Genomic DNA, 20,330 nt, shown 5'->3' with positions numbered 1-20,330 from the left:
TACAACTAGAAAAAAACTAAATATTTCAGGAAATTTCACCAGTTCATCACTGGCATCAGGGACTGATCCATGGATATTTCACTTGAGTTTGAACCTCACTGTGGTAGTGGGACAAGAAGAGGGAGACAGTGTTATGACCACAGTAGTAGCCATACCAATGAGCCAAACAAGCTGGTAACCAGACACAGACTACAGTGCACAGACCACGTACAGGGAATCTTTTCAGTGAAGGTGGAGTACAGGCACTGAGACTTTTAGTTCAGTCACAGAGAAATTGTTGCCAGAAGCAGAAGTTGTGGAGCCCCACCCTACCTCCCTAAAGGGAGATCAGAGATAATTTATGCCATAGGGAGGGGACACAAAGAGACAGGAATCTAGAGTTTGGTCACCGTGTAAAATTTTCCAATTAGAATGGCCCTCCCTTCCCACCAAGACTGAGACAGTCTTAGACTCCAGCTTCCTCTCCCTTCCTTACCCAATGTCAAGTTAAACAATGAAGATAAATAAATAAAACTAAAGTCACAGAACCCCAAACAGTAAAATCAAATAAGGCAACATATATGTCTAGGAAACAAGGAGCATCTGAATACAGATGAAAAAACTAAAAAAGAAGAATAGAAGTACAGAGTTCTATATAAATAACACAGATTTCAAGGACATACCAAAGATTTGAGAGTAAGTCATTAAAAAAAACAATGAAGTACTGAAAATTCAAACACAGAAAGGCGGGTTTAAGATCTCGTAAGAGAGCCACAAACAGGAAAAGCTCTTCACTACAGTGATTGAAATTACTGAAAAATAGACACCCTAAATGAAATGGGAATAAATATAGGAGACATACTAACTAGACTTGAGCTGGCAGGATGAATTTTAGAAATTAAAAATACAGATATATAAGTGATCCAACTGGAAGAGGAGAGAGAAATATCAGATTTAGAAGAAATTAAGATAGCAAATGAGAAATATCAGATTCCATTAGAAGAAGAAACAGAAGGAATGACTAGGTATCCCAGAAGATAAAGAGAACGAGAATGGAGGAGAGATCCTATTCAAAGAAATGATAGCTGAAAACCTACCAAACCTAAGGAAAGAACTAACTAGAGATATACAGGAAACTGAAATAACACCCAAATTTCTAAATGCAAAATGACCAACACCAAGACACATCATTGCTAAATTGCCAAAAGTCAGTGGTAAAGAAAAAAATATTAAAGCTAACTTGTGGAAAAAAGAATTTAACATAGAAAGCACCTGATCAGACTTTCTTCAAACTTCTCAGGAGAAACTCTAAAATGAGAAGAGATTGGAATGACATATTTACAATTATAAAAGACAAAAACTGCCAGCCAAGAATATGCTATTCTGCAAAATTATCATTCAGCTTTGATAAATACTTTTCTTTAAAAAAGAAAAATACCGGATGGTCTCACTCATAGCAGGAATCTAGAAAACCTAAATAAGGGACCAGGAAAAAGAATAACTATAAGAAAGAAAAAATCAACAAACAACTACGAACCAGAGACACTCTATGGGGGGGTTAGAGGGGAAGGAGGAATAGGGGCCAAAATAAGGGGGTTGCAATTGTATGGGGAATATAAAAATAAAATTTTACAAAAAAGGTTTTTCTTTATATAGTGGAGGTTATTACCACTACGCCTACCTTACAATATAAGTTGACAGGAGTTATTCAACACAAAAAGAAAAAAAATGAAAAAATAAAAAATCTTGAGCAGCTTGATTAAAAAAAAAGTAATGCAGAATCAGTAATATTAACAAGAATAATGTGAAACAACAATAAATTATTAAAGGGGAGGGCGAAAGGCGAGAATCTCTAAGTCAAATGATAATAAATGGATATCAACACAAAAGGCCTATTTTTTTAAACTTTGGATTTTATTTTTTTTGTATTTTTTTTTTACTTTTTTTACATCATTGTTCATTTTTAAACAATATTTGCTTCCCCCAACCCCTTCAGGTGTAGTCTCCATGGAGTTTCCTTCACCAGTGCACCTGTGCACCATCTCCTCAGTCCCTCATGCTCCTCCCTCCCTCCCTCTGATTCCTCTTCCTCCTCCTCCCCTGCAGTATGTCTCTGATTTATAATTGTCCCTTTTTGCTTTGTTGCATTTTGTACTGCTATTATTTTTTTACACTGATGCCTTATTTGGTTCCCCTATATTTCTGCTATAAGTGAAACCATCTGGTATTTTTCTTTTTCCTTCTGGCTTATTTCACTGAGCATAATTCCTTCAGGTTCCATCCACATTGCTGGGAATGGCATGATTTTATCTTTTTTGATTGCTGAATAATATTCCATTGTGTATATATGCCACATCTTCTTGATCCAGTCCTCTGTTGTTGGGCATTTGGGACAAAAGGGCAATTTTAGATATAAAAAGTTTAATGCCACCCTCATGATAATCATAAAACAAAAATATGGAAAAGAGTTATTAAGGAGGAAAAAAATTGAAGAAACTGAGAGAATCACCAAGGAAAGACATCAGATGAAAAGGCAGATGAAAACAGAAACCACAGAAAGTTAAAACAAACAAAAAAAAATTGATGGCAGTAAATAGGGCTCATAAATCAATAATCAACCTAAATTGGAATGATCTGAACTCACCAGCCTTTAATCCATTTTGAGTTAATTATTGAGTATATTGTTAGATAATGGTCAAATTTCAATCTTTTGCATATCAGTTTCAATGCAACCTCTATCAAAATTTCAATGACATTTTTCAGAGAAATAGAACAATTATAAAATTTGTACGTAACATTAAAAGAACCTGAGTAGCCAAAACAATCCTGATAGAAAAGATGAAAATTGGAGATATCACACTTTCTGACAGCAAGCTATTATATAAAGTTATAGTAATTAAAACAGAATGGTAAGAGAACAAAAGCAGAAACATACCCATGAATCCAGAAGTGAAAGCCCTTTAACAAATGGTGTTGAAAACTTGGAGATCCACATGCAAAAATATAGAAGTAGGTCATTACTTAACTCCATATGTAAAAAATTAATTCAAAATGTATAAAAGACTTGGATTTAAGAACTGAAACTATAAAGTACATAAAAGAAAACTTAAGTGATACACCTTTGGACATAAACCACAAATATGTAATTGGGGACCCAACTCCAATGACATGGGAAACAAAAGCAAAAATGAGTGGGACACATCAAAGCTTTTGGACAGTGAAAAAAAAAGTCAAAAAGGCAAACTAGGGACTGGGAAAGGATATTTTTCACATCCTACATATGACAAAGAGTTAATTTTCAAAATATATATTAAAAAAAAACTCATGTAACTCAACAACAACAAAACCCTACTAAGAATAACAGCAACTTCTTCAAATAAGACATTTAAATGACCTATAGGCATATGAAAAAAATAATGTTCAACATCACTTATTATAAGGGAAATGGATATTAAAGCCACATGAGATAACCCCTCACTCCTGTGAGAATGGTCTACAGCAAAAAAAACAGTGGAGACAACAAATGTTGGTGAGGGTGTAAAAAAAAAGGAACACTCATCTACCATTGTTGAGAATGCAATTTGGTTCTGTATAGAGATTCATCAATAAAAGTGAAAATACCATACCAGCAATACCACTTCCAGGAATTGTCCCAAAGAATATGAAAACACTAATAGGAAAACATTTATGTATGCCTATTTCATAGCAACAACATTCACAATAGTCAATCATACAATCAACCAAAATGCCCATCAACAGATGACTGATAAAAAAATTGCAGAATTCATACTTGATGGAATACTTCTCAGCTATTACAAAACATGAAATAGTGCCTTTGTGACAAAATGGATGAGTCTTTTCCATGATTTTGCTAAGTGAAATAAGTCAAAAAGTAAAAGACAAATTCCTTCATGGTTTTACTCATTGTGAAATATAAATAACCAAAGGGAAAAAACTGACAAAAAAAAAACAGCAAAAAATAACTGTGCGTGAAAAATACAATTGTTACTAGAGAAGATAGCTGGGAAGGTGGTAGAATGGAAAAGAAAAGGTAATGTGATAGGGCATTGGCAGTGGAGCTTTGGTAGAGGGTGAGTGAAGCAATGTGTATATTAAGGTATGAAATTACATTCCCCAAATTATGTAGCTATTTAAATGAATGCAAATCAAAATTTTCAGGGAAAAAATGAATCCCAAGGTTACTTCCTCAATTCCCTTTTACCTTACTGTGAACCCTAGACCAGTAAGAAACAGCAAGGTCTACATTACTTGACAATGGCATTGTCTCTCAGAAATAACACTGACATTCAACCTCATGTCAAACATTGATAATGGAAATACAACAGAGAATATACTAGGGGATCTATAAAAATATTGTTTTTCCTAAGATCAGGATCAAGACAAGGATGTCCTCTCTCACCACTGCTTTTCAATATAATACTGGCGGTCCTAGCCAGGGCTATAAGACAAGAGAAAGACATACAAGGAATCCAGATAGGGAAAGAAGAAGTAAAACTATCACTATTTGCAGATGATATGATAATATATGTAGAGAACCCTAAAAACTACACAGAAAAACTACTCAAAATAATCAACCAGTTCAGTAAAGTAGCAGGATACAAAATCAACACACAAGAATCAGTAGCCTTCCTATATACAAACAATCCATCTGAAGAAGAAGAAATCAAGAAAACCATCCCTTTTATAATTGAAGCCAAAAAAATCAAACACTTGGGAATAAACCTAACAAAAGAGGTGAATTATGCTCAGTGAAATAAGCCAGAAGGAAAAAGAAAAATACCGCATGGTTTCACGTATAGCAGGAATATAGGGAAACCAAATAAGACATCAGTGTACAAAAATAATAACAGTACAAAATGCAACAAAGCAAAAAGGGACAATTATAAATCAAAGACATACTGCAGGGGAGGAGGAGGGAGAGGAATCAGAGGGAGGGAGGGAGGAGCACAGGGGACTGAGGTGATGGTGCATAGGTGCATTGGTGAAGGAAACTCCATGGGGACTACACCTGAGGGGGTGGGGGGAGGCAAATATTGCTTAAACATGCACAATGATATAAGAAATTAAAAAATTAATACAAAAAATTTTTTAAATAAATGATTAAAAAATAAAAGTTTAAAAATGTTTAAAAAATAAAATAAAATGTTGTGGTCTAAGTAGTATTATATTTTCTCTTTTCTGATGTGTCAAACTAATTGACACACTGGGCCATGGTTGTTTGTGAAGTTTTCTCACAGTCATCTAAAGGTGTCCAGTCTTTGAGTGCACCTAAAAGACATAATAAAGAATCTCAGTTCATTTCTGATAAGGCATGAAAATTTAATTTCACATAAATAATTTAGGAAAAATTACTTTGGAAAAGATGGATGCCATTTGAATATACAACCATTAAAAAATAATTACTCTAATGTGAGAGTTAATATTTGTGAATATGCATGCTCCCATGATTTTTAAGTATTTCTTTAATGAGTGTTTTGTTGCATCAGGAGTATTAGTTACATACTGTACCCCTTTTATATTGGTTGCTGTGGGTTCTTCTCTCTAAGTGGACAAGAGTTCATTTCCTTGTATTTATGGTTAAAGGATGTGTTGTTTTATCCAAAGTGCCTCATCAGAGTAGAAATATTCAATCCCTTCTGAATGATTACTTCACTTTGAAATTTGGGAATTATGGCTTATTTCATAAAGAATGAGCAGGGTGAATGACTTGCAATGATGCCTCATTTCCCCAGCTTAGTCAGCAGACACGCGTTTTTCAAAACCCTGGACTTTCATTTCTGCTTTTGAGTATACACCATTTATGAAATAGCCACCCCCAGTGCTGTCCTGATAATCATTGGAACAAGATCATCTTTTATGCTGGCAATATTATTGCTGCTCTGGGTCAGGCTGAAAAATAGCCATAGAAACACATTTGTCATATAACTCGAGTTCTCGGAGGAAGTGAACTTTAGGCTATAAAAGCTTCAAGCTAAATCATTTTTTCCTAGTAGAGATCTTAACAGGAAAATAAATTCTTCTTGTCTTTGTTGGTTGGTTAGGGTTTGGGGCATGGATATTGATAAGAGCCCACTGTGAGTCATCATATTAGCACATAAGACATAGGAAACATTTGTTTGGCTTTACAAAGGTATTTGAGTGTTTGGCAGTTACTTGACGTATGCATTGGAAACATTTCTAGAACAATCAGTTTCTCTTTTGTAATAGTATAATACATCAGAAGTTTACTTTTGGTATTAAATTCTAAGCTGCTTTAATTTAATTTTAATTGCCTGAGATGTTAACCTCCACCCAGGGCAACTGCAAAAAATAATAGTAATCAAATTCTCAGATTTTAGTATTATTGAGTCTACCTTTCTCAGTTATTATATTTAAATAAACTTTATACAAACTTAACAAACAAACTTTAAGAATGGGCATGCTCTTACACACTGTTAAGACATTTGAAATAAAATGTCTTTTCCATCTGAGAAAGTGGAGATGAGTGGCTTGATGTGCAAATGGTAACTTATTTTCTATCAGGACTTCTAAAATTACTAATGAGCATTTCCTCTTAATTCTTATGCTTTGTGGTTTATAAATGTATTTTCCTGGAAATTTTTATATCTATTTTCCTGTGATTACCTCTTTATTGCTTATAAATTTTTAATTTCAGCAGATTACACTATTTAATTTTTAATTCAGCAGATTACACTATTTTTATTCACTTTTAAGTCTATTTTAAAGATCATGAATATGATTCTTTTTGTCATGCTGTGTGGTGTGCAAATATGTTCCCTTTTTTGTCTTCTAGAAGACTATAGTTTTTTTCATATAATTCTGGTCATTTTTTTTTCATTTTTAGGTATAGAAATTAAGATTATCAAATACATTCTTCTCTATCATATTAAACAACTTTAAACTTGTAAATATTTTACTTTTTAATGTACATTGATAGTAGGAATCCATTTTTTTCACAATTGGATGTACAATCTACTAACACCGCTATCAAACAATTGATCTTTCCCATGCTTATTTGAATTACCATTTTTGCAAAATACCAAATTCAAACACATACTCAGTTCTGTTTCGGGAGCTCTTATTTTATTCCACTGACTTGTCTCTCTTTTTTTTTTTCCCCAAAGCCACACTATTTTTGTCATTGTAACTATAAAGTATATTTGAGATAGATATGATAGAGCATTTCTCTATATATTGGTATTTTTTAGCTGTTTTTAGACCCTCTACTCTAACTCATCTTCCATATTTATTTTAATGTGAACTTTCAAATATTTTTTTGAGAAGGGAGCAGCAGGCGAGACAAGAGAGGTCTGCCACGCCATGTGGGTTATCTCCCTGGCCCCACAGGGATCGAACTCACTTAACCCCTTGCACCACCAGAGAGGCCCAATTGTAATGCCAGTTGTAAATAGTAGTAGGTCCCCCAGCTTACCCACAATTTCTGTCTTACCTACAAATCAGAGATTCCCACAACCCCTCCTGAGGTTCTGTTAATTTGCTAGAGTGGCTCACAGAACTCAGGGAAATACATTTACTTGTTTATTAAAGGATATGATAGGATCCTCCTCGTGGCAAAAGGGGTTAGGTGCACACTGTGAAGCCATCCGCAGCCTCTGCAGCACAGTTTGAGCCCTGGCCAGGGAGCTACCCACATGGCGCAGCAGACCTCTCCTGACTCGCTCGCTGCTCCCCTCAGCAGTGTACATCAATCAGTCTGCCTGTTCTGTTCCCCACTCTGTATCTGGTGAATGCTCTCACCCCCTCACCTCTGACCTGTACCCCAGTTCTTATATGCATAAATAAATCTTTTTTTAAAAAAAAAAAAAAGGATACAATCAAAGACCAGATGAAGAGATACATGAAGTGAGGTCTGTGGAAAGGGGTGCAGACTTTCCATTGCCCGAGTTTGCTGAGTGTACCACTCTCCCTGCACCTCCACTATTTACCAACCTGGGAGCTCCTCAATCCCCATTCTCTTAGGATTTTATGGAGATTCCTCACATAGGCATGGTCAGTTAGTAACTCTACTTCCACTCCCTCTGCCCTCTCTGGAGTCATGGGGATGGGACTGAAAATTCCAAGCTTATAATCATGGTTTGGTCTTTCTGGTGACCAACACCCCTCCAGAAGTCCAGTCAGAACTGCTTCATTACAATAAAAGATGCTCCAAGGACTCGTATCACTTAAGTTGCAAGGGTTTTAGGAACTCTGTGCCAGGAACTGAGAGCAGGGACCAAGCTATGTATTTTCTATTATGTTACATTCTTCATAAGGAAATCTGGTTAGTTTGAAGCCTCATATAAATTTCATAAGAGCTCTACTGAGATATGACATAACACAATATATTCATTTAGAATGTACAACTCAGTGTTTTTAATATATTCACAGAGTTGTACAACATCACAATTGATTTTTGAACATTTCATCACCCCGAAAGAATCTCCATTCCTCTCAGATATCACCCTTAATCCTACCTTCTTTCTCCTCCTTTATCAGCCTACCCCCTGTGCCGCATCCTTCCACCCACAACTCTAGGAAACCAATAATCTACTTATAGATTTTCCTATTCTGAACATTTCATGTAGATGGAATCATAAATCGTGGTCCTTTGTGACTGGCTATTTTCACTTATATGCTATTTTCAAAGATCATCCATGTTGAAATGGATCCATGATTCATGTTCAAGTGTGCATCAGTACTTCATTCCTTTTTATCATCAAATAATAATCCATTACATGGAATTTTACTTACCCATCCATCAGTTGATAGACATATGCATTTCCCCCCATATTTTGACTCTAGTAATGTTGCTATGAACCTAATTTTGGACTTAAAATGAGTTTGTTATATTCTAATGAAAAATATCTGTGGAATTTTTATTGCAACTACATTAAATGTATAGGTTAACATGATAATATCAATAGATGCTGAGAAAGCTTTCGACAAGGTACAATACCCATTCATGATAAAAGCCCTTGAAATTCTTGAGATACAAGGAACATACCTCAACATCATAAAGGCCATATATGACAAGCCAACAGCCAGTATCATTCACAATGGTGAAAAGCTGAAAGCATTCCATTAAGATCTGGAACAAGACAAGGATGTCCACTCTCACCACTGCTTTTCAATATAATACTGGAAGTCCTAGCCATAGCAATAAGACAAGAGAAAGACTTACAAGGAATTCAAATAGGAAAAAAAGAAGTTAAACTATCACTATTTTCAGATGATATGATAATATACATAGAGAACCCCAAAAACTCCACAGAAAAACTAATTCAACTAATCAATCAGTTTAGTAAAGTGGCAGGATACAAAATCAACATGCAAAAATCAGTAGCCTTCCTATACACAAACAGTAAATCTGAAGAAGAAAAAATCAAAAAAAACATCCCTTTTATTATTGAAACAAAAAATCAAATACTTGGGAATATATCTAACAAAAGAGGTAAAGGACCTATACAAAGAAAACTATAAAACACTGTTAAAAGAAATAGAAGAAGACACAAAGAAATGGAAAGACATCCCCTGCTCATGGATTAGAAGAATTAACATTATCAAAATGGCCATTCTACCAAAAGCAATATACAGATTCAATGCTATTCCAATAAAAATCCCAAAGATATTCTTCAAAGAAGTAGAACAGATACTGATGAAATTCATATGGAACCACAAAAAAACACAAATAGCCAAAGCCCTACTGATGAAAACAAAGGAGAAAGGAGGTATCACACTTTGAATCTTCAAGCTATGCTACAAAGCCATAATAATTAAAACAGTTTGGTATTAGGAACAAAAACAGACACACAGACCAATGGAATTGAATGGAAAATCCAGAAATAAACCCATAGATTTATAGTCAACTAATCTTTGACAAAGGAGCAAAGAATATGCACTGGAGCAAAGAAAGTTTGTTCAATAAATGGTGCTGGGAAAACTGGGTCGCTACATGCAAAAGAATGAAGCTTGACCACTACCTCACACCATGCACAAAAAACAACTCAAAATGGATTACAGAACTAGACATAAGACCTGAAACCATAAAATACATAGACGATAATATAGGCGAAACACTACATGATATGCACATCAAAGACATCTTTACAGACACATCACCCAAAGCAGTGATAGTGAAGGCAAAGATAAACAGCTGGGACTATATCAAATTAAAAAGCTTCTGCACAGCAAAAGAGACAATAACCAAAACAAAGAGAAACCCCACTGACCGGGAGAACATTTTTGCACACAACACTAACGATAAAGGACTGATCGCAAAAATCTACAAAGAGCTGATGAGACTCAACAAAAACAAAGAAAATAATCCAGTCAAAAAATGGGCAGAAGAGCTAAAAAGAAACTTCTCTGAAGAGGAAATACAAATGGCCAACAGGCATATGAAAAAATGTTCAACATCACTTGTAATCAGGGAAATGCAAATCAAAACTACCATGAGATACCATCTTATACCAGTGAGAATGGCACATATTAAAAAAACTAGCAACAACGAATGTTGGCGAGGTTGTGGAGAAAAAAGGAACTCTCCTGCACTGTTGGTAGGAGTGCAAACTGGTCTAACCACTATGGAGAGCTGTGTGGAGATTTCTTGACCTACTAAACATAGAGCTTTCTTGACCTACTAAAGATAGAGCTTCCATATGATCCAGCAATTCCACTCCTAGGTATTTACCCAAAGGACACAGAAACATTAATTCCAAAGGGCACCTGCACACCTATGTTCATAGCAGCACTATTTACAATAGCTAAGCTTTGGAAACAACCCAAATGCCCAAAAATAGATGACTGGATCAAGAAGATGTGGTCCATATACACCATGGAATATTACTCAGCATTCAAAAAAGATAAACACATGCAATTTGCAGCAACATGGATGGAGCTAGAGGGGATCATGCTCAGAAAAATAAGTCAGAAAGAAAAAGAAAAATACTAGATGGTCTCCCTCATAGTGGGAATTTAGAAAACCTAAATAAGAGACCAGGAAAAAGACTAATCAATACAAAGTAAAAATCAAAATTAACAAGCAACTATAAACCAGAGACACACTATGGGGGGAGGGGAGCGGGGGAAAGGAAGGACTAGAGTCAAAATAAGGGGGGGGGTGCAATTGTATGGGAAATATAAAAAATAAAAAAAGATAAGAGGTCTAAACAATAATGAGAATAAGGAAACCATGCATATCTTGTTACAGTTTTAATATTTAGCACTTTTTTTTAATCACTATTGAGATACATTGATTAAATCTCCTTATCTTGTGATAAGACTATCCACTTGTTTGCAACAAAAATAAAGTTGCAGTTCCAAAACAAATATATAGGTCAATTTACAGAAAATTTTAATTGTTACAATGTTAAGTTTTCCATCCAGGAAATTGTTTTCCTTTGCTTTTATTTAGGCTTTGTTTATTGCCTTCCCTAAAGTTGTAGTTTTCTTCATAAAATTCTGGTTATTTTGTAATTTTTATTTATTTTATAATGTTTGCCATCTTGAGTGGGATTTTTCATTAAATTTTCAATTTGGGGCCTCCCTGTGGCGCAAGGGGTTAAGCACCCACTATGAAGCAATCCACAGCCTCTGCAGCATGAGTTCTATCCCCAGCCCACCAGAGAGAAACCCACATGGTGAGGCAGACCTCTCCTGTCTCGCCCGCTGCTCCCCTCAGCAGTGTATTTCAGTTGATCTGCCTGTTCTGCTCCCCACTCTGTCTCTGGTGGATCCTCTCACCCCTGGCATCACTGGCCAGTGCCCCAGCTCTTGTATGCATGAATAAACAAATCTTTAAAAAAAAAATTCAGTTTGGTGATATCACAATATAAAAAAGCTACTGATTTCTGTATTTAATCCTGTATCTAGCTACTTTGAGGATCTCTTATTAGTTGAGATTTTTTTCAGCTGATTTCCTTTTAATCTTCCAAAAAAAAGTCATTATGGAATTTATACTCTTAAGTTTATCTCTTCCTCAGCAATATTTATAATTTCTATTCCTTTTTTTAAATTTAATTGACTAGGATCTCTAGTAGCAAATATACCAACTGTATAACTGTATTGAGTTTACATCTTTCTTCTGATCAACTTTAACTTTTAATCACAAGCGATGTTACAACAGAAATAAAGGAAATTTAATGAGAGAAAAATTCTGAATGCCATGTGAAAAAGCACACTTGACAAATTAGTGAAAATAAGTTGTATACATGTAGAAATACATACAAACTGCTATGGGTACTCCTTTCAGAGGCATGAAATTCTGGAAGCAGGAACATATATAGAGAAACTCCTTTCCTCTCAGTGCACTTCTGTATTGCTGGACTCTTTGCAGTCAGCATTTTTGATAATTATAAGTTTAAAATGCATTTTGGAAAAAACATGGAATGGAAAGTATATAAAGATCTTAAAATTTCTAAATGGGTGCATTGTGAATGACTGAAATTTATTTTGTTCACTAATTTCAATTTCAAATAAAAAATCAGATGATAGATACAAATAGATGATAGAAAGTTTCATTAGAAGTTAGAGATATTGGGCCTCCCTGGTGGCGCAAGGGGTTAAGCACTGCGCTATGAAGCAATCTGTAGCCTCTGCAGCATGAGTTCGATCTCCGGTGGCCAGGGAGCAACCCACATGGTGCAGCAGACCTCTCCTGTCTCACCTGCTGCTCCCCTCAGTAGTGTATTTCAGTAGATTTGCCTGTCCTGTTCCCCACTCTGTCTCTGGGTGAATCCTTTCACCCCCCACATCTCTAGCCTGTATCCCAGCTCTTGTGTGCATAAATATATGTTTAAAAAGAAAAGAAAAGAAAAAAACGCTAAATTAAAAAAAAGACGTTAGAGATATTACTAGAGATATGTTTCCACTTGTTACCAGAATATCCAAAAACAAAAAGATGGCCAAATTAAAGAAATGGGTACAAAGAAAAAGCTTATAAATTATGCTGTGCTTAATTCTAGGGCAGGATGGTAGCTATTTTTTCCCTCGCCAACATACCTACAGAATTGTGAATGGAGATATTGTTTCATGGACAGAAGAGAATTTTAATTGTTCTTTATATCATCAAACCTTGGTTTTTCTTCTGACATACAATGGGGGATTCAACCACCTTAGGAGGCTATGTATATTATTTCTCCCAGTAGTTAGGGTACCACAAAAGACATAGTACTGCCACATATTATTATAGTTTCCCCCACCATGCTACCCAAAAGTGGAGCATTCTTATGAACCCTATAAAACTGAAATGGCAAACAGCAAAAAGCAATTACTATTACTGTATTTGGAAATTTTTCAAACACTTCCAGACCTAAAAAACAACTTACCAAATCAACATAAAACCTAAAATAACATTAACCTATAGTAAAATCAGGAATGAAATATATTAAATACATACCTGTATAAAGACACATTCCAAGAAGGATCTGGAGAAGCCACTTTTGGTGCTACAAAATGGCTGCCACAAAGCAAATGCTGGCTAATACTGTTGCTTTTCCACTTTTGTGTAAGAGCAAAAATACTTTTGGGATTTCTTTAGGTTAAAGAAAACAAGACTTATATAGGTCTTTCATGAGTGCAAAGTGACTTTGATACATGGATTTTTGAACAGTGGTGGGGGTTCCTGTGCTGCCTCCGTTTTGGAATATGACTAAATGTGCCTCTTCCATATTCTCTTCCAGGATTTCCAATGAACACTCCCCCAAACTCCAGATCCGGAGTCACAGTTACCTGAGGGCAGTAAGTGAAGTCTCCATCAACCGGAGCCTGGACAGCCTGGACCCTGCAGGCCTGCTCACGTCACCGAAGTTTCGCTCCAGGAATGAGAGCTACATGCGAGCTATGAGTACCATCAGCCAGGTGAGCACACAGCGCTGACCTCACAAGGGTTAAGGGAATCCTCGAGTGCAGAAAGAGGAGGTGGTCACTCCCCACATCGACAGCTGATGTTTTGAGCAGGAGCTCCAGGCTAAATGCTGCAGGCGTTTGGCAAAGCAGTCACCTCGAATCAACAGCTGACCAGCAGGGGAGGGATGCTCTGCAGATGGATATGCATTTGACGTGGTCTTTGAACATTCACTAGAATCCTGTCAACTCCAACAAATTTGTCACTAAGGAGTTGATGGATGAGCTTCAGATGTAAGGAGGCTTAAAAGATGTAAGAAAGGGGTAGACATCACTCGCAAAACCAAGGGCAGTGTTTAATCATAAAAATATAAGTGTCAAGCAGGTCCTGGAGTCAAGGACCCCGCACAGGAAGTGAGATTCAATTTATTACCTCCGCCAGGTCCTAAGTGATTATTGTGTTTTGTTAATATGACAGAATTCTACTTCTAAGACTCAATAAAGGTGATAATAATATTCCACTATTTGAGTATTTAATATTCAGTCTCTCTCGTCAAAAGTCTCAGAAAGTGTAAAAGAGGGTTGGCTGTCTAAGCTCAGTGGGTTAGAGGACCTGGCACTCCTGGAACACCTGAGTCTGCAGCTTTCAGGAGCCCCCAGAGGAGGTATTTTGATACTTCACCTAGGAGGACAAAATGAAGGGCATTTTTTAAAATTGATTTTAGGAATTCTAAATTTAAATTTATATCACAATGTTTAAAACTTTTGTACCCTGTGCTATTAATAAAGCTAATATTTATTAAGCAAAACACTGGGCCAGATAATACAGGTTACTCACTGATGAATAATACATAGTTCCTGCCACCCAAAATGCTTGCAATCTGCTGAGGAACATACAAAAAACATTAAAATGCAATCACAAATATTATTTAGTTGATCACCACAAAAGCACTTTGAGGACAAGAATTGGCACTAAAAACTACCTTTATTGGGTCAGGCAGTGTGCCAACTGCTTTACATTTTTAGAATATTAGTTTACAAAATATCCTATTAGATACGTGAGAAACCACATGTTAAATGGAACTGTCTTTATTATCATGAAATGGACAAGAGCCCAAGGCTAAGGACAAAAAGATGTTAAGTTCCCAGGAGTCCAGAGATTGCTTCTAGTCACAGGGATCTGGGAATATGCATTTTAACACATATTTCAAATGATTGTAATAAAGTAGTGCTTGATCTGAACTTTAAAAATAATATCTAAATTGCTTTAAGGAGTAGTTTGATTGGCAATTAAGAGAAAGAGGCAGCAATAGAAAATCTATCCTGAATTTTGTCATGGAGACTTTTTTTTATGGTTGACTTTACCCTCAGGCCTAGAAGACTAGATCTTATTCATTAGAAATGGGAGTGATCAAAGATTAATTAAAATTTAAACTTTTTAAGGCATCAATAAAAAAAATAACAGTACAAAACACAATGAAGCAAAAATGGACAATTATAAACCAAAGACATACTGCAGGGGAGGAGGGAGAGGGATCAGAGGAAGGGAAGGAGGAGTACAGGGGACTGTGGTGATGGTGCACGGGTGCATTGGTGAAGGAAATTCTATGGGGACTACACCTGAGGGGGTGAGGAGAGCAAATATTGTTTAAAAATGAACAATGATGTTAAAAAAAAAAATAAGGGCCTCCCCTGGTGGCGCAGCAGTTGAGCGCTGGGCTGCCAAGCTTCCCGCAGCCTCTGCAGCGCCGGTTCGATCCCCGGCCCCCAGCAAGAGTCCCACATGGAGCGACAGACCTCTCCTGCCATGCCGGCTGCTCCCCTCAGCAGTGTATTTCATCAGTCTGCCTGTTCTGTTCCCCGCTCTGGCTCTGGTGAATTCTCTCACCCTCCCACACTTCTGACTGTACCCAGTGCTTGTATAATAAATAATAAAAATAAATAAATCTTTTTTAAAAAATGTAAATTTTAAAAAAATAAAAATAAAAAAATAAAAAATTTAAGCTTTTAAGCAGGCAAGAGATAGGATCAGAACCATCAATGGTTGATGTAGGCTAGTTAATATGGCAAAAAAAATGTTGGCAGTATCTCAGAGGATGAAAAACTAAAGGCAGGGATGCTAATTTGGAAAACATTGTGATCAAAGTAAGGGTTAATGCTACTGGTGGTGCTGCTGATAGTGATGGTGAGGAGGGGTGATGTGGTGATGAGGTATTGGCTGTAGTTCCGATGGTGGTGGTGAGGGAATGTGGTCTTGGTGATCATGATGATGGTGGTGGTGATGGCAGTGATGGTTAGGGTGATCGTGGTAGTGATGGTGGTACAATGTTTGATAGTGAGGGAGTAATGATGGTGGTAGTATTGGTGGTTTTACATTGTGTAGTAATTAATGGTAGGGAGTGGTGCTGGTGAGGATGAGACAAATAATGTATTTGAGAAAACAGTGACGAGATGGTGGACTAAGCACCAAAGCATCTCTGTTCTGCCAAAGCGAGACCCTGAAATGGGAACAGTGCTTTCACTCTGTCCTGCCATCTAAATAAATTCTTGACAAAAAAAGGCAGGGACCACAAGAATCTGAGAGTAAGGTGGGATGAGATTCAGAGAAAGCTGGCATGCGGGGTTATGGTAACGGCCCACTATGTAGTTCCCTGAGGGAATTCTCCAAGAACTTGCAGACCCTCTTGTGCTTGCTAATGCTGCCCACTGACACTCACCCTCTCAACTGTCAGGAATATAGTTCGTCCTTCATTTGGTGCAATTTGGACCTTTTTGTTCTTATATTTTGTTCACAATAAATAAAATAATATTTAAGACATTTTTAAGTGTATCTTTGTTCTGCAAAGTCTTCTGGTCACATAACCTTCTGTAATTGTAAAATGTCTATAAATCCAGCCAACATACCTGCAGAATACAACAGTAAATTCAACAAATTATATTTGAAAAAGTTTATACATATCCACTACTTTAATAATTTTACATGTTTAAGCCACGAAAACATGTCGCTTCCCCCATCAGGACATTGTGTCTCTGCATCTGCCTGCCTTTAGTCTCTATGTGACAGAGCTAGCCTCCCTTGATACAACACCACTTCCAAGCAACAGCTTAGTACAATATCAACAAACCACTGAAGAGGTGCCATGTGGGCCTTGGTGCTATGGCGTATCAAGCTCTACATTTCAGTGAAGTAATAATTTTGCCTAAAGTAAAATACAGAAAGAAAATCCATCCTAAATGTATGCCTTATGGTACATCTTTTTCTAATTCCATATTCAATTTTCAAGTGACACAGTACCCTTAAGGATAATTTCAAACATTCTATTGCAGCACCAACATTCATCATTCCAAGAAGAATAGTTTCTTCTTCAAAGCAGTACTATCATATATACACCAGAATTTTCAAAAAGGAGTGGGTATTTATGAAATTGGAGATATTCATTGTCTTTTATAGCTCTTTAGTAATGGCCCTAATCATATAGGATTTAAGTGCATGATATCATATTTCTTTTTAAAACCTGATATGTTATTAAGGAAAGCCACTAGAAAGATCAAAGTGAAATTTTATAATCCAAGAAAATTGATCTAGAAAACTAAATCACTTCTTTCTGTCATTCATACCTCAGTGAAATAAAATACCCCTAAAAACAGATTGTGTTTGGGTGACAAAGAAAAATTGAATATCTTTTTATATACTTATACCCCTTCTATATTTTTCTATATATGCATTTAATGAAAATGGGGACAAAGGGAAGCTTGAGAAGAAAGAATTTCAGATAATCACAATTTTTTAAAAAATATTTGGTATAATACTGTCATATCCAAGTTAGCCTAATAATATATCTTTATTTATTTCAAATCTAATCTTAAATATATCTTCAGGTGGAATTATAAGCTAGAAGTCCATTGACATTTTGTCTGAAATATGTCAATTTCTATATCATTTCAAAATTAAGCATAATTAGTCAGTGGCATCTCTCTTGCCCCATTTGTGACTATGCAGGTGCCTCTGTTTCTCTCCTTTTCCTAATAAACCTCTCCTTTTAAAATGCAAAAAAATAAATAAATAAATGCAATTAGTTATTGTGCTTGGTAATAAAACTAGCAGTGTAGCCTACACTATCCCTTCATTAAATATGGAAACCAATATGAATTAAGAATATATGGATATATTCAAAAAAGATAAACATATGCAATTTGCAGCAACATGGATGGAACTGGAAGGGATCATGCTCAGCGAAATAAGCCAATAAGAAAAAGAAAAATACTGGATGGTGTCACTCATAGCAGGAATCTAGAAAACTTAAATAAGGGACCAGGAAAAAGAATAACTATAAGAAAGAAAATATCAAAATCAACAAACAACTATGAACCAGAGACATTCTATGGGGTGTGAGGGGCGGGGAAAGGAGGGATTGGGGTCAAAATAAGGGGGTTGTAATTGTAAGGGGAATATAAAAATAAAATTTAAATAATAAAAAAAGAAAAAATAAGAATGCAACTGTTAAGAAAATTAAAAAAAAAAAAAAGAGTATATGGATATATAGCTGGTCAGTGATAGAACCTAGAATACCTAAGTGTTAACTCCTAACTGATAACTGAGTTTCTACAATGCCCACTGGTATTGTGTATTGGTGGCAATATTGCTGCTAATAATAGTAATAATAATTGAAATGATAACAATGGAGCAGTTGGAATGTATTGCTTGTTTGATCATGCCAGAAGCTTTACATATTATCCCATTAATTTCATGTCAACTATAAGAAAGATCAGTTTTTTAATTTAGGAAAATTAGTCATACAGATTTGAAGTAATTTGTCTCATTCTTCCACTGTAATATCTCAGGGAATAATATCCAGTATTTATAAGGTGACTACCTTTTGCCTAGAAATATTATATGTATTTATATACATTATTTTACTTCTGGCTTTAAAACATGTGTATGAGCTAAGTATCGTTATACCCATTTTATAGATGAAGAAAGTGAGACTCAAATAATTCAAGCAAATAAATTATCCATACTGTATTAGGAAAGAGTATCAAGCTACTCCTTCCCATACAAAAAATAAAGTGTACTTAAAATGACAGCAATAATACAAAATAACAAAAGATATAAAACAGGAGAATATATATATATATATATGATATTGTGCTAAGAAGTATAAATTTTAATAAAGGAATTCCTGAAAATATGAAGAAAACCACTGACATCTATTCCAAGTAAAAGTTAGGTATTTCTGAATGGCAAAAGACATCATATGGTTAAAATATAGTCAATGAGGGGACTATCTAAATACATATTTTTAGAAAGGTTAAATTTCCAGTTGCTTGAAATGTTCCTATTAATTAGAATGAAAAGGTAAACAATTCCAAAGAATGTTGGGCAAAGCTTATGAATTAGCAAACTAGAGGGAAAAAATACAAAGGTCAATAAATGAAGGAAAAGTTGCTCATGTACACTTGTAGATTGGTAAAGGCAAATCAAAACAGCACAATATCATTTTTGGCCTACAAGAGTAGTAAAAATTACTAGCATCTGATTCTAGTGGCCACGTTGAAAAACGAACTCTGTTTTACCTGCTGTTTGGAGCAAATTGCTATAATTGTTTTAGAAAATAATTTGACAAAATCAATAATATATCTTTTAGACAGATATTCCATTTATTGGACTCTCTAATACAATTTATATTATATAATTTATTGGAACTCAATAAACAGAGTTTATTGGCACTCTCTAATAATGGAATTACCAGTATGAAAAAATAAATGTACATGTTCTCCAAAAGTACACCTGAATCATCATCCACATAGGAGTGGTTGAATAAATTATGATACAAATCTTCCAATGATAGTGGCTTAGTGTTTGAATATCCCTGAGTGTCTGTATAAAATGCAGACAGAACAACTTGATAAAGTCAGAGAGGTTGGATCAATAGTAGCCCATATTTACACTAATTGGTTTCCAGAACACAGTACTGAGAAGAAACAGTTGGGAATGAACTCACATACAGATAATGAGACAGTTTATACACTAAGAAAATTAAAATCTAAGAAAGAGGGACATTTGTTAAAATCAAAAAGAAATGAGCAAGTTAAAAGTATTTAAGAGAAATTGACATACTGGATAGACTAAGACTGAACATATAGATAAAAGAAGTCTTTGGAGAAGGAAATCAAAGCAAATAATAAATTGTCAATAATTATAATACCTAATTTCAAGAACTAGATATTAGAACAAATAATAATTAAAGGTAACTAAAATTTAAAAATGATTCAAAATTACATATTGATACAGTAAACCATGTACCTGATAAATTGACCAAAACCCACAACCCTAAGATAGTCTAACAAAATTGTAGGTCTTTAAAGATTTTTAAAAAGAAGAAAAAAAGTTTTAACTTCTAGATAAAAAAGCAAGTGAGGTAAAAAAAGAAAGACCAAAAATTAAATTATTAGACTTTAACAATGATAATCTACACACAAAATAAATG

The 20,330-nt window shown here is 35.2% G+C and overlaps 1 protein-coding gene across 10 annotated transcripts in view; it reads left to right on the top strand.

The window, feature by feature from the left end:
• The window catches only part of DLGAP1 (DLG associated protein 1), a 428,837-nt gene that overhangs the window by 239,813 nt on the left and 168,694 nt on the right, over positions 1-20,330 (top strand). For all 10 annotated transcript variants that reach the window (XM_054694167.1, XM_037508793.2, XM_054694170.1 and 7 more), the window contains one exon: positions 13,680-13,857. In XM_054694167.1, the coding sequence (XP_054550142.1) occupies positions 13,680-13,857 (178 nt within the window). The remainder of the gene's footprint in view (positions 1-13,679; positions 13,858-20,330) is intronic.

Source organism: Talpa occidentalis, unplaced genomic scaffold (assembly GCF_014898055.3).
Source record: "Talpa occidentalis isolate TD23 unplaced genomic scaffold, MPIMG_talOcc4v2.1 talOcc4.13, whole genome shotgun sequence".
Lineage (NCBI taxonomy): Eukaryota > Metazoa > Chordata > Mammalia > Eulipotyphla > Talpidae > Talpa > Talpa occidentalis.
Note: the sequence above shows the minus strand (reverse complement) of the source record. Positions and strands in the feature narration are given on the sequence as shown.